Source organism: Epinephelus lanceolatus, chromosome 21 (assembly GCF_041903045.1).
Source record: "Epinephelus lanceolatus isolate andai-2023 chromosome 21, ASM4190304v1, whole genome shotgun sequence".
In the NCBI taxonomy this organism is placed as follows: Eukaryota; Metazoa; Chordata; class Actinopteri; order Perciformes; family Serranidae; genus Epinephelus; species Epinephelus lanceolatus.
Genome location: NC_135754.1, coordinates 23,107,192 through 23,121,860, shown reverse-complemented (window position 1 = coordinate 23,121,860; position 14,669 = coordinate 23,107,192). Strand labels below are relative to the sequence as shown.

Sequence of the window (14,669 nt, the reverse complement as noted above, 5' to 3'; positions counted from 1 at the left end):
CAGAACAGCGGCCATTAGCTAAACAATGTAGAGCTTTGATCTGGTCCAAAAAAATCAGGTCCAACCCTACATGAACCCACACAGTTTCTGTCCAAGCACAACCTGATCCCAAACCATGGCAGCAGTTTTGGGCCCGAGTCCAATTAAAAAACCTTAATTTCTACTGTAAAAAAAATAAATCACCATGTTCTACAGTAGCCCAGAATGGACAAACCAGTCACAGGCTCCAGATAGGGCCATTTGCATTTTCATGTCGGCAACCATAGTTAAAAGCCCAATTGCACAAGTAGCATTGGAAAAACACCAATTTGTAACTTTAAACTGCTTTATTCAGTGTTTTTACTGGTTTACATCAGCAAGGGTCTCATTTATAAAAATTGCGTATGCACGAAACAAGGCTTGAGAGAGGCGTTCGCCACTTCCCATGGAAAAGTGTTGTATAAAAACTAACTTGATGGAAGAAACTTTGACTTATGCTTACGAACATTTTGCGACGCAAATGGTGAGATGGAAGCCTGATTGCAGACATTGTTGAATATTTTTGGAGCACGCCATTTTTGCTTTTGTTTGTCCTTACATTTTCAGTATGGATCCTATGCACTGTTTTATAAATGAGACCCCTGGTCTGTTTGTTTAGGAAAGGAAAAGACCTCTGTGGATGATTCAGCCCCTGGTAAAAACCTCCTGAACGTCTGGATCAGATAAATGGTAAGCACTCATTAGCATGTGGTGGGCAAGCTGCCCATCTCCCAAGGACAGTCTCACTCCAAAGTCATCGAAATCCGGTGCTTGGGCAGAGACTTGCAGCGTCAGAAACCAACCAAAAAAGCCTTCCTTTAATGTCAGGATGATACGTGACAGGTTGCTGTTATAGTTTAATGGCGCCCGGCAGCGTCAGGAGGAAACGCAGCAGGACAAGGATGAAAGTTAAGGTGGCAAAAGTTCGAGTGAGGCAGGCAGGAGGGGTGGTGGATGGGTCCAACAAACACCGACTATCACCCGAGAGAGCAGTGTTGGAGTCCTGTAAGATTCTAAAGCCAATCCCTGTTCTTTTTTCCTAAACCTAACCAGGTTCTTTTGTTTTTGAAGGACAAAAAAACAGGAAATGTCTGGTTTACATCTCTCACTCCTGCCTGCTATGTCCACGAACATCGACAACCAACGCACCCAGGGAACCTTGCACGTCGTATGTGGAGGTGAATGTCCATGACCAAAACATCAATATGTGACGAGATCAGCGTTGATATGTTTCAACCGGCTTTAATCACCTAATCTGTGTGTTTTGGAGAGGAAGAGACCTCTTTGGGTAAGCTCCCGGTAAAAACCTCCTGAACAATGAATATTGAAGGAATTCTAACCAGGACAAGTTTCACCTTGTTGCAATCTGAAATCCTCACCACAAGCTGACCCCCTAAATCTCACACACCCGACCTTTAAAAGCAGCAGAAATCAATTGTTAGATCTAATGCATCATTTGGCTATAATTTGCTGGAGGAATTGTATCCTCACTGACCTTTATGGGCTGTCATTGCCAGACTAAGTGCTGGTCTGCATCCATACTGCACAGGCCAACATTATTCCTGTTCACACTGCACTATTTCACCAACATAATTTCTGTCTGACCATGTCAGCACGTTTCACCTGCTTTATCTATCTTTACATAATGCACTCACCACCTTCTTCTAATGCATGACTAACAAAGTGACCTTCTATATTTTGTTTCACAGATGTGAGTAGAGGCATTATTACTCAGGGACATAATCTGGCGCTTTATCCCTCACTTCCTCCTCCTCCTCTTCCTCCTCCACTCCTTTTGAAGGGCAGCGATGCCTCATCACTTTTAAGGGCTCCAAAAACTGTGGCTGCACAGCTCAGCTTAATCCCAGTGCTGTCCATACCCTGCTGCCCACAGAGTAATACCCAACATCAAAATACAGAGTTCTGCAAAGTCGTGCTAGACTGGTTACGTAACTGTCTGTCAGCGCCAAGGCCGGATGCTTCAGATGCTACAGAAGAGCGCGACACTCACTTTTGTGTACTTAGAAGTCAGGATCAAAGTTAGGAGCAAGCATGTTTGAGGTTTCTTTTACCAGTTTTCCAGGGTAACTTGAACGCAACACTCTAAAAGTGGCTCACGTTTTACGATTTTATATTTTAAGCTGCACAAAAATGACACAAATAAACTGAAACAGGTTTTATATGACCCGGGTTTGACCTCATTGTTGCACACACACACCACAACAACCGCTATCATCATTATATATGTAGGCACACACACAGTCTCTACACACCCTCGCGCTCACCATCTCCACCTGTCGCGGGTCCAACTGGGTGGGCACGGAGGAAGGCACGGAGAACTGGATCTTCCTCCTCGCATCCTTGTCCGCATCTCGCTCCATCACCTCCGTGTCCACGGGCAGCAGCGGGTCCATGGCAACCAGCCCGTCAGATGTCCCCCCAAAAAAATGTCCACTTCAGATAAAACTGTCTCCCAAAATGTCAAAACTGTCCCACCAGTCGTGTTTTGGACTCTTGAGTTGCGTCTGACAGCGTTGCCTGCGTCCTCCTCTCTCGCGCGCCTCTTTCTGTCTCCCTCCCTGTCCCTCCCTACATACACACATACACTCACACACACACTGTCTGTTTACGTCTCTCGCTCTCACCGTGTGTGTGCGAACCTGACTGTGTCGTGTGCTGAGGAGAGGAGAGGAGAGGAGAGAGGGCGCGTGCAGCAGAGCGTGCTCAAGCGTTATGATGCTTTCAGATGCCGTCGGAAAAAAAATCAAAAATGGCCCAGAAATCAGGTTCCCTGGAGACTGGCTGAAAATAAGACATTTCTAAAAACGGCAGGGATGCCTTCAGTGTCAAGTTCAAAACCTCTTGTTTCACAATTTATTTTAAAGTGAATGTTAAAAAATGTAAAACAAAGTCCACAAGGGTCTGCCATGTAAAATAAATAAACTAAATAATACTTAAAGTAAGTGCAACACTTTGTCACTCCGACTTCGTCACATTTTGACGTTTGTTCATGAACCCTGTACATCCAGATATGATGGGAAAAGTACGCTGGGTGCTTTGGTTGAAGTTCTGGGACATCGTGTCAAGTTCTGCCTGTTACTTGCATTTTCTTCTTTCAAAATATACTTCCGTTTTCACAGGAAATGTAACATTTACACACTGTCTCTTTCAAAATAAACGCACTAGGTCAGTACAAGAATGCAAATTAAGGTTTTTTGGTTCTTACACTAACTTTCCCATGTAATCAATCTACCATTTTTTCCCCAGTAATAAGTAGCTAGTTCCTAAAATGTTGAGTCAGAGTGTACTTGCTGTAGCTCTGGCTGAGGGTGAGAGGCTGTCAGTAAATAGTTTCTTTGGCACAGGGAAACAGAGATCTGTGTGGGCACATGAGACCCTAAAAAAGATGGTGGATCATGGGGAGTACCACCAGTTGGTCCAGGAGCTTCTCCTCCATGAAGGCTGTTTCCAGGCGTATTTTAGGATGACTCAGGGGCAGTTTGACAACCTGCTGTCTATCGTTGGGATGTATAGCTCTGGGTATGCAGCAACGGCTACCACCGGTTTCTCCTCCATTGTTTACCAACTGTAAACTTGTTGTAGTGACCATGACGACAACTGTTTTTTTTTTTTCAACTTGAGGGCAAAAATGCCAGGCGCCTAGAGTGTAGAAATGCCAGGTGTATCGCAACACAGAAACTGCGATCAAAAAGCTTCATTCTCATTAAAATCGATTACAAAAAGGTGTCTCCAGCTGCTAAAAAGCTTCCTGTGTGATCGGGGCCTTAACTTTCGTTCTTGTCCTGCTGCTTTTTCCCCTGACGCCGCCAAGCACCATTAAACTATAACCGGGACTGGCTGCGTATCATGTCGACATTTAAGTATGGCTTTTTTGTCAGTGTCGGACTCCACAAGTCACTGCCCAAGCACTGGATTTCAACGATTTTGGAGTGACACCGGGCTGAAAATAAGTGTTAGCAATAGCATTGACTTCATTCAGTTATATAAAAAAGGACTGCTACCATTGCTGTTCTTTACATGAGCGTAGTGTTGGTGCTCTCAAGGTATGCATCAGAAAATAACCTGCTCCATCCCCAAGGCTGTGTCACATAAAAACAAATACATTATCAAGTTTTCTGATGCTACAGTCATGCGCAGGATACTGACAAAAGATTCAGACCATGTGGGGCAAACAGAACTCCACCACTGACCCAAAATAACCTCATAAGACACCTTTAAAACACTCAAATTCATCGGATTTACTAACAAAAATCATGCAAACAAGACAATAAAATCCCAGGCTGAGTGGCAGCAGGAGCAGCAGTCCCCACAGCAGAAGTCTCTCACCCCTGCTGCTGGCTCAGATGCTCCTGAGCACCTCCTCCCCATGCCAGGTGCAATGCACCTCGTTAGGCAATGCAGCACACCTGAGTAGATCTACAGAGGGAAGAAGGACAACCGCACAGAACACTTACGGCCTAAACACATAGGGGTAGATTATAGGGGATGCAGGGGGCATGTTCAGTATTTGGAACTCGTACATTTGCCGCCTTAAATAATAAAAAACATGAGAATAGCAGACTTTTATGTTGACGAACTGCTAGAACATGACTCATAGAAACAACAATGCCTCCCTTAAAGTAGCTGATGGCAGTGTGCCACCTCAGAGGAGATGATTGCTATCTACCATGAGACAGAAAGAAGATGACACAACTATGCACAGTTGAAGCAGGAAGCAGACATTTCTACCATAGATTGATGCAGAAAACACATAAATCGGTGCATAAAAATTCACCAGAGCGCAGGAAATGAAGGGTTTGACGCTCAAAATTTCTTGGGAGACCCCCAGACCCCTTACGTAATATGTGTCCCTCCATGTGTTGAAACAAAATCTACACCTCTAGACATTGCTATGTATAAGTCAGAGACAGGAGTTGTGGGTAGTAGGGTGGTCAGCTGGCTGGCAGTTTTTCTCCAGTTTCCTTTCGCAGTCTAAAGACAAGCAGGTCAGGTGAACTGGGGACTATAAATTGTCCATAGATGTAAATGGGTATCTGATTGTCCGCCGACCTGTCAAGGGTGTACCCCACCTTTCACCAATGTCATTCAGGATAGGCTTTAGGCCCTGTGCAACTCTGAATAGAATAAGCGGTTACAAATCAAATGGATGAGAAGAAGTTGTGCAATGGTGTGAGGGGCCCAACCTAAAGTTAAACGTTCAAAAAACGAAATAAATGGTCATCAATCTGAGGTCTGTTGGTGACCCCAGCCTTGCAAGAATCAACAGGTATTAACTTTGATTTTCAGTGACAGTGGACGCACCAAGTGAAGTATGTATGCTCAATGTACAGTAGATGGAGTGGATGAAAACCATTATGTTATCGTTGTACAAGGCAACCACTGAATCTATTATTCCTTATGGCATCATAACATGTTGAGAGAAATCAAATTACAACTAGAAAACCTGATCAGAAGGGCTGGAGAAAATAGCTGACATGCTGCTTCCAACGTCTCTCCAGGAGACATGGATGAAGCAGGGCTTTAAAATCGCCTGTGATCATGTATCTCTTACAGATGGATAGAAATGTCACAGCTGAAATGGGTTTTGCCTGTTTTCGCTGTCTAGTCTTATGGACATGTATGGAGGATTATTAAGAAAAAAAAACGGACCAATAGGGTATGGCGACAAATAAGTGAGGAGGCTAGCCCGCCAGGTGTGTAGCCAGTTTTGTGAAATAATTTGTTAAAAGCCATATGAACCACTTTGCATGTACTCTATATGTTACACAGCTAGCATGCTACCAACGTTAGCTAAATATACCATCGAACTTTTCACTTCACTTAAAATGACAGAATGAACTGAATGACATAAAGTCTGTTTGCTTATTCATTTTTATTCATTTTTCTGACATTTAACTTCCTGTGGCACACAGTGCATACAGTCTGTTTGAAATTGTCTGCAAAAGTTCAAAATTGTCAGCATACTCGAGACAAATGCTGGACCAAAGAAAAAATCTTTAATAACTCTCTGTGTTAAACAGCTAGCATGCTACCAAACTTTCCATTGAGAAAAAATGTAGCCAAGATATAGAATTAGTTCAAAGAAATAGCCTGTTTGCTAATTTGTTTTTTATGCTAACTTCGCGTGGCACACAGTGCATACAGTCTGTTTGAAATCGTCTGCAAGAGTTTTCAACATATTCAAGGCAAATTCTGGAACAAAGAAAAAAAAAACACGGAAGGAGAAGTTTCGTAAACACATCAGAGATCACAGTGGTACGGAGCTATGTGGAAACAAAGCATTACGGTTAGGGTAAGTCTCCAGGGAAATGAGTGTAAGTCAATGTAGCGTCCTCTAAAGTGATAATGATACTTATCATGCTCAGGCCATAAGAGTTCTTTCACACCCTGCCATTCCCTCCTTGCATGCATGCTCACTCTTGTTCTCTAGCTGTCATTTTCTGGGTCTGTCAATTGAGTCATCAGCTGATTTTACAATCAACCAATAGCACAGCAACACACGTTCTGTCAGCCTATCATCTTACTGCTCCTCGTTTTAAATATGGTTCTTTCTCTGCTGTAGTTCTTTCTTGCTGCCATCATGCTCACCTTCCACCTCCCCACCACCACCTAGTCTTTACGAACTCATCAGCCCCATCTGCCTCAGCAGCCATCATCCTCAGAGTCATCAGCCACCACCACCAGTGTCTAAACTCCATGGGGGGATTTATCCTGCTGCAGCTCAGATGTCCTTCGGTCACAAAATATCTCCCCCTGGTTTCCAATCGCCAAAGACTTCTGTTAATCTGTACACACATATTCCATATTAAATATTATCTTGACTTCATTCTTCTGTCTCTCCTGATTGAAATATTCTTGGTGTGAATTTTCTGGTGTATATTGATGAGTGTGTGTGTTACTGAACATTAATTGTACATGTATACAGATATATTGTGTCTATATAAAGAGGCTGTGTGCTGTTATGTCACCTGTCTCTTAAGACAACTTTCTCCTAAGGGAGACAATAAAGGCTAATCTTATCTTATGTACTGTAAATATATAAGAGGCAGTCAGTTGGGAAATTCATTGCCATGGCAACAAGTTTCTCTTCACAGTGTTGGCAGTCAGTAAGCATAGTGTGCATGCATGTGTTGGTGTGTATGAGTGCTGAAGTTCGAGGAAAGGCAGCTGAGGTAAGAGTACGAATTCATATGCAAATTTACAACAAAAAGAGACAGAGGGAGAGATGATGTTTGCTGCGTGTAGGTTAGCAGTGATGTACTGCTCTGATAAAGGGTATCAAATGATATCTGCTTTTAGTTTAGTATCAGTATAACAGCAGATAATATGATGGAGGTGTCTGACCACATGTAGACACAAATAACTGCTTCATAGTGTTGTAAGGAAAGTGTTGCATGGAGAGAGGAGGAAGAGGTGGTGCGAGGATTGAGAGAGGAAAAGGAGGGGGAAAAACAGGCAAGTCCTCATGGCTTAGTAAACACTTTCTCTCAGCTCTCATGCGGTTCGATAAGAGAAGCAGCACACCCTTCTGTACCCAGTGGGTCCTGTGTTTTGAGCCGCCCACAGGTTCACCCTGTACTGAAGTGAACTTGAAAAAGGCTCTGGATGTCTGCCAGCTCCCGGGAGAGTTGCTACTGACAGCACACTCAGACCTGCTGTGGGAGGTCTTCGGATTAAAAGTAAAACTTCCACCGTGGAGAAATGAAAAAAACACACAGCGTGTCTGTGGCTCGGTTCACTTTCAGTTCACCTGTTGTCCTTGAAAAAAAAACATACGGACTGTTTATGAGCACTTGCAGCAGTATGTACCTCACCTGAAACAAGGTGCAACATGGGGGTTGAATGAGTGCACATAAATGCACAACATCCCATGTTACAATCAATCACTCAGACAGCATTACATAATCTATAGGATTACAGTATTATCATCACAAAAGATGACTGTAAAGTGTAATCCATCAGTAATGTGGTGAGCACTGCTGTCTTTTTTAACTCCACCACTAGGAGGCGACAACCTTTTCACAACAGTCCCTCATGACTGACTGCTGTATAAACAGTGTTGGAAGAACTATTCAGATATTTCATTTAAAGGGCACCACACCCATTTTCAAAAATTCAACCATGTGATTCCCATGGTCTAAGACAGTCCAAAAATATTAGTAAACATGAACAACTCTCTTCCAAATCCTAAAACTAGAGTGCTGAAACTCTCATTTGTGGTGTCATCAATAAAAGCCTGGAGCTGCTCCATAGACAATGAATGGTGAAAGATATTCTAAATGACACCAAGAGCACCCAGGCGAATGTTCTGTTCATTGAAAGGACTAGATGTTGCAATCCCTCTTGTAGCACCACTTCTAATTCATGGGAAGTTCTTGAAAGATGGCTGCTATGAGGCTTTACCGCCGGGACACATCGTCAGTTGTGTACCTCAGCATCGACGGGTGTTTCAGCCATTTAACACAAGACACCCTCCACTGAGGCAGGCCCACCACAGGTTGATCAAGCCTGGGTGTGTGTCCGGGGGTTAGCTGTTTGCCTTAGTGGCCCAGATGGTGTCGTTTCTCTTGGGTCCATGTCATTGGTTTGACAGCCCATTGGTTCGACATCCCATTAGTCCGACTGTCCGCGGTGCTGAACGGCTCCCGGCGGGCGTATGGTGCGCCGCGACCGGCTTGAGGCAGAGCAGGCTCACGGCTTATGTGTTTGTCACTTTCTTTTTCATTTTAACCCACACCATGATCTTTTCCTGACCCTAACCAAGTGGTTTTTGTGCTGTGGAACCAAGGGGCAGTTCCCGTTTCTCTTCAACCACAGCCAATGACTCGTCGTCTCAGCAGTATTGGCCAGCTCTTTAATGGCCTGTCTGTAAGCCTGTCCCCTGATTCCAACCTCCCTAAGGAGCTTTGCTGTTGTACTGGCTACAAAGCCCCTGCATCCCACCTCGCGCACCTTTACTTTCCAGCCTCTGTCCTCTGCCTCAGCTGCTAACATGGAGTACCGCAGCTTCTTGCGCTCATACGCTTCTTCCATGGCGTCCTCCCAGGGGACTGTCAGTTCAATGATGTAAACAAGCTGGGAGGAATTAGACCAAAGGACGAGGTCTGGTCGCAGGGTGGTCATCGCGATCTCTTATCCCCCCGGAGATCGCGACAACCACCCTGCGACCAGACCTCGTCCTTTACGGATACATTTTCTGTTTCATAACTGAGAACGCTACAATAGAATAAACCTGATTTAGCTTTATAAAAGAAAACAACCACTCTTTGGGTTCATAAACTCCGTCTCCCATTCATTGTCTATGGAGGAGCTCCGGACTGTATACTTGATGACATCACAAGTTTGAGACTTACTTCCCTGGTTTCTGGCTTTTAGAGAAAGAGTAGCTCATGTTCACAAATATTGCTTGAGCCTTCCTAAGCCATGGAAATAACATTTGCAATTCTTAATTTAGGTATAGTTGTAAAAATAGTAATACCACAGTGTAAAAATACTCAAGTACATTACAGTACAGGCATACATCTGTGTGTCTGGGCGTGGCTCTCATCAGTCCCGCTACTAATCAGCCAGCTCACGTGAAGGCCATCCACTAATCAACCCCAGCAGCACAAACACCTCTGCTCTGCAGTCCAGTCTCTGCCACATTGTTCACTCTACCTATACTATCTACAGCCTACTTGTTGCTTACTGCTCTTTTTCCTCTTGGTTTTTTTGCCTAAACCTTGTTTCTCTGTGCCTCAGATCCACACTCACTGGTCACTTGTTTTGCCTGCCAGACTCTCTCCAGCCCTGCTCAGTCTGCCAGCCCAGTTTCTCCAGAGAACCTTGGATCAACCCAAGACACCTCATCTTGCTTTATTGAAAATAAATCCAGTTTAAACTGAACAGCTGTCTGAGTTCTCTCTATACTATACAACACATTATACAGAGTGGCCCATTTGAAATTAATATATATTATATTATTGAACTATAATTAGGATTGCAATAACATGCACGTATCTTTAATGTTGCAGCAGGTAAAGGGGATATTTTTGATTAGATACTGTTGGGCAGCTTAATCCATATCAATACATTACAATTCATTAGTTGTTTTATATTTTGTGTAAATCTGCTAAGTAACTGGTAACCTAAGTTTTCAAATAAATGTCCCACAAAGTACAATATTTGCCTCCAAAATGTAAAGTAGAAATATGAAGTATCATTAAATTGAAATGCTCAAATAGTGTACTTGAGTAAGTAAGATAAAGATAAGATAAACTTTATTGTCACAAACGGGAAATTTGTTTTGGGTACATAGTGCGACATAGCTGCATAGCAGATATATAAATGTACTTAAATACTTTCCACATAATATTAAATAGTATTTAAAACCAAAAACAAAAGCAATGAAACAACAGGTATATAAACTCTGTAAAAGTTCATGATCAGAATATACAGAGGATGGACAAGTCTGAAAATTCTTGTGGATAATATATAATTAGACATGTTTCATTTTATTTTGTTGTATTTTTTAAATAATGTATTTGTTCCTGAGTAAAAACATGAACCATTCAGGTAGCTTACACTAGAAAACAACAACAACAACAACAACTAGGGAACCAAGTGTCACACAATTGAGGTAGGTCCAACATTTCAAATAATATTATATTACTGTCAAAGGTCTGTAGATAATCCATTGATAGATACAGGTGGTGGGCTGAAAACAATTTTGGAAGATGAACCAGCATATTGTTGTCACACACTCATTATTACTAGAAAATGTATCATAGACAAAACAATATCTACATCACCTTACTATACAAGAAGAAATACTGGGGAATACTGAGATAGTTTAACTACATTTTGTATATATTCATATTGCATAGTAATTCCAGTAGTTAGGTTATTTTTTGCCATTTTTTGTGTAGTTAGGGTCCGGGCAGCTAAGCTGCCAGGACACTATTGTAATCCTAGGTATTCTTCTTTCTTTTTTCTTCTTTCTTCTTCCGAGGAAATCATACTTCCCATGGGTGAAAAACTCACCAAACCTTGCACAAAGGTCCAGTCTCATGCCAGATATCCTCAGCTGTAAACTCAAGCCAATAGTCCTGATGGTGGCGCTACAACAAGCGTCTAAAGTTCTTAACTTTGAAAATTCATAACAAATCAACCATACGTGCTACAACTTCACAACTTTCATCAAACTATAGCCCTACTACTGAATGAACTTTTGTACATTTAAACCTATTAAAAATTATGAAGTTCATCGCTCTGTTTTTTTTAAAAAACTGTAAAACTTCTTAAACCTATCTCCTCCCACAATTTTTGCTCAATTGACACCAAACTTGCTACAGAGCATCTTCAGACTGTCCTACAAAAACTACGTTTCTCAGATTTTTGATTTATCAAAAATTGAGCCTACAGTGCATCAAAATGTTTGACTGTAAACGGTACTGTAAACATATACATGCAAATTCTTGCTAAATAAATCTTCAATGTTCATGAAAAAAATGACAAAATTCTAGAGTCATGGTAGATGATGTGTGGCAAATTTCAGAATTGTATCTCAAAAACTGAATTTTTGACAGCATTTTGAATTTTGCTCTAATGTGAACAATTGGAGTCAATGTAAAAATGGCAATTTTAAACATCAGTTTTTCACTTATGGAGCAAATCAATCATTGTTACAAACAAATTACCAACATCTCCATGCTGTCTAGATGCAATATGTGTATTTTCAGATTTTTGTCTTAATAACTGAATTTTTTACAGTGGTTTCAAATCTGCCCTTCCATGCACGGATGGCTGCTTTCCTACACAACAGTGAATGGCTCACTCAGTTTGTGAAGCCACTGTTGAGTTGCTACTTGCCAGTTAGCTCAGAGCAGTAGATGACCGTCTTAGGTTCTGGTTGCTCAGAATTGCCTAAAAATGCCCAGACCCGACCCATCGCTGCGCAGCAGCTATAATTAACTACTGAAACTACAAACAATTTTGGGCCATAAAGGGAAAGGAATGACTTTATTTTTTACTTTACCATTGCTTCTCTATTGTAAATGAAGCCCCTCTGACCAAAATTAGCCATAAATGTTGATTTTTGCTATTTATTAACAAATGTTCACAGAGGTTGTTATGTTTTTTTTTTTTTGATATACTTTATTAATCCCCCTGAGGGGAAATTCAGTGTTTTCACTCTTGCTGTCAATTACACACCGGTCCGAACACACACATGCACAAACAGGACGTTGCATGCACTAAGTGGAGAGATGTCAGACTGAGGGGGCTACCTTGGTCAGGCGCCCTGAGCGGTTGGATTTGGGGGGTTTGGTGCCTTGCTCAGGGTGTGCCCAGGAGGTGAACTGACAACTCTCCAGCTACCAGTCCACACTCCATATTTGGTCCGGACAGGGACTTCAACAGGTGACTGACCCCCCCCCAGCCCAAGTCCCTACGAACTGAGCTACTGCTGCCGCTGTTAAAAGTCACTCAGTAATCCTGCTTTGGTGCAATACACCCACCTGGACTCTGTGTCTGACTGATGGACACTGTACACAAACCGAAGCTGACAATCCTTTCACTTTCTCATGAATAATGGGGTATTTTATTGTTTTGGTTTATATGTGACCTTTGAACAAGTGGGTACTTTTGCAATAAACTCAAATGAGTGGCATTTTTTGCTGACATGTGACTTTTTTTGGTCAATTTTTCTAAGTAGCTTTACTTAATTAAACTAGACTTCTCTCAAAGTTTAGCTGTAGCAGGGTCTGCAGGTCCTTAAAAAGTCTAAAAATGTCTTAAATTTTACAACAATAAGGCGTTAAAGTCATTAGGCTAAATAGTCTTAAACTTGAATTTGTGAGGTCTTAACTTCTACGAACATTTTATCTTTTTACATTTAACCATTTTTTATATTCTTTTTGTGAAAATGAGTGAAGCCTTTCTATGTAAAAGTCCACATTTCTAACGTCACAAATCCTTAACAGACTATAATACTGTCATTTTACTTCATACTTGTGCTTACACAATGTGGCACAATGTGGATCAACCTTACTCACTATAATAAACATATTCCTACGTAACACCTAACTCTGCACAAGACCACGTGATTTGTCCAAAAATCTGTCGTAAATTTGGTTAAAATTTGTCTTTAAAGGGTCTTAAAAAGCGTTAAATCTAACTGTCTGACACCTGTAGACACCCTGGTGTAGCTCACTCCATATCCACTTCAATACTGAGCAAAAGAGTGACATCACTCTCCATCATTTTTCCCCAAGACCCGCACTAACCTCTTATCACCACTAGATGTCACCCACACTTAGTTTGAGAAAGCCCATAAGCCAGAGCTCTGCTCCTGTGAGAGCTCAACCATACACCTCACTCACAATGTACAGGGCACATTATTATTATCTCAGTGTTACATATGGAATCAAAGACGAAGCAAGTATGACATACATTTTAAATTTCATACTTGATTTGCACCTTAAAACTCATCTTGACCTCAACATGCTTTGCTTTAAATTAAGCCAATCAAATCCAATCTGGGTAAAACAATACAACAAACCAGACTCTCATATAGGCCCTGGTTTTAATCTTAATTAATCTTTCATCAGTGGTTGGTATTAATAATACAGAATATACAACATGATAAAGAAAGCCTCAAAATGACAAAACTAAATCATTATATTCAAATCATTTTATTGGGGAACAGATTCACATCTTCAGCCCCTTATTTGACGGGTATATTTTTCAGTAATGACATACTGTATGAAATAAAGTGCCAGCTTTTCTGGTTAGTATTGTGTTTATATTATATTAGACTTAGAAATGAAGAAATGCCTCTGATAATATATGAATAAAGATGAATCTTTATCAAATCAGAATTTGTTTTGTTGAACAAATGAGCTGAATTAATCATATTTACTGTTCATTCTTTACATTTGTGTCCCTCAGGCTGATGACACATGAGCACCATGTTGGGCTCTGACCCTATAAGTCTCCACCTGGACAATCATGACCATAAATACATAGATCTATAATCAATCAAACAGTTTGGGTTGTTTCAATGAAAATGTATCAGGAGCCAATAAACATACTCCACCAACATCATGGTGATGATAAGCCTACCCCCTTTCTCCTTTTTCTCCATTCTTATTTCCTCCCTCTCTTGTCCTGCCCCATCTTCTGGCCCCTCTGCGCAATCTGTGCCTCTGCCACCTTTGGCACCAGCCCGCCCACCGGCACCTGTGCCAAGCCTGGCAACCCAAACCAAGACGCTCTGCTTGGCTCAGTTCAATTGACTCGTTTAGGCAATTGCACCCTGACTCTGATCTTTATGGCGGGTCCCTTATTTATCCCAGGCCTTTGTGTGAAGGCAGTTCTCTGGAAACTCTGCTTATGATATTTCTATAGGGATCTAATTGTTCTATTGGGGTGATTATTATAATTGTATCATTAAAATATTCAATACATTTCCCCACAGGGTTCATGCGGATTATTTGTAGCGTTTCCTTATCCAGCAAAATCATTAATAATCCTCCAACAATCCAATATTATTTAATGATATCAGTGTAAAATTGGTCATAATAGGATTGCTATAATTATTTCTCGTAAGGGGATTGTTTTCCTAAACCTCCTATATGAGATTAACCCCG

At 41.6% G+C, this 14,669-nt stretch overlaps 1 protein-coding gene across 2 annotated transcripts in view; it reads right to left on the bottom strand.

The window, feature by feature from the left end:
* LOC117246993 (protein phosphatase 1 regulatory subunit 1C-like) overlaps positions 1-2,603 on the bottom strand; it is a 29,422-nt gene extending 26,819 nt beyond the window's left edge. Inside the window, exon 1 of one of the 2 annotated variants that reach the window (XM_033611062.2) lies at positions 2,304-2,603. In XM_033611062.2, coding sequence (XP_033466953.2) covers positions 2,304-2,432 — 129 coding nt within the window. In that variant the 5' untranslated portion in view covers positions 2,433-2,603. Of the gene's footprint in view, positions 1-2,291 lie in introns of both variants that reach the window. The other variant, XM_033611061.2, reaches the window with a different exon arrangement.
* Between the last annotated feature and the right edge of the window lie 12,066 nt (positions 2,604-14,669).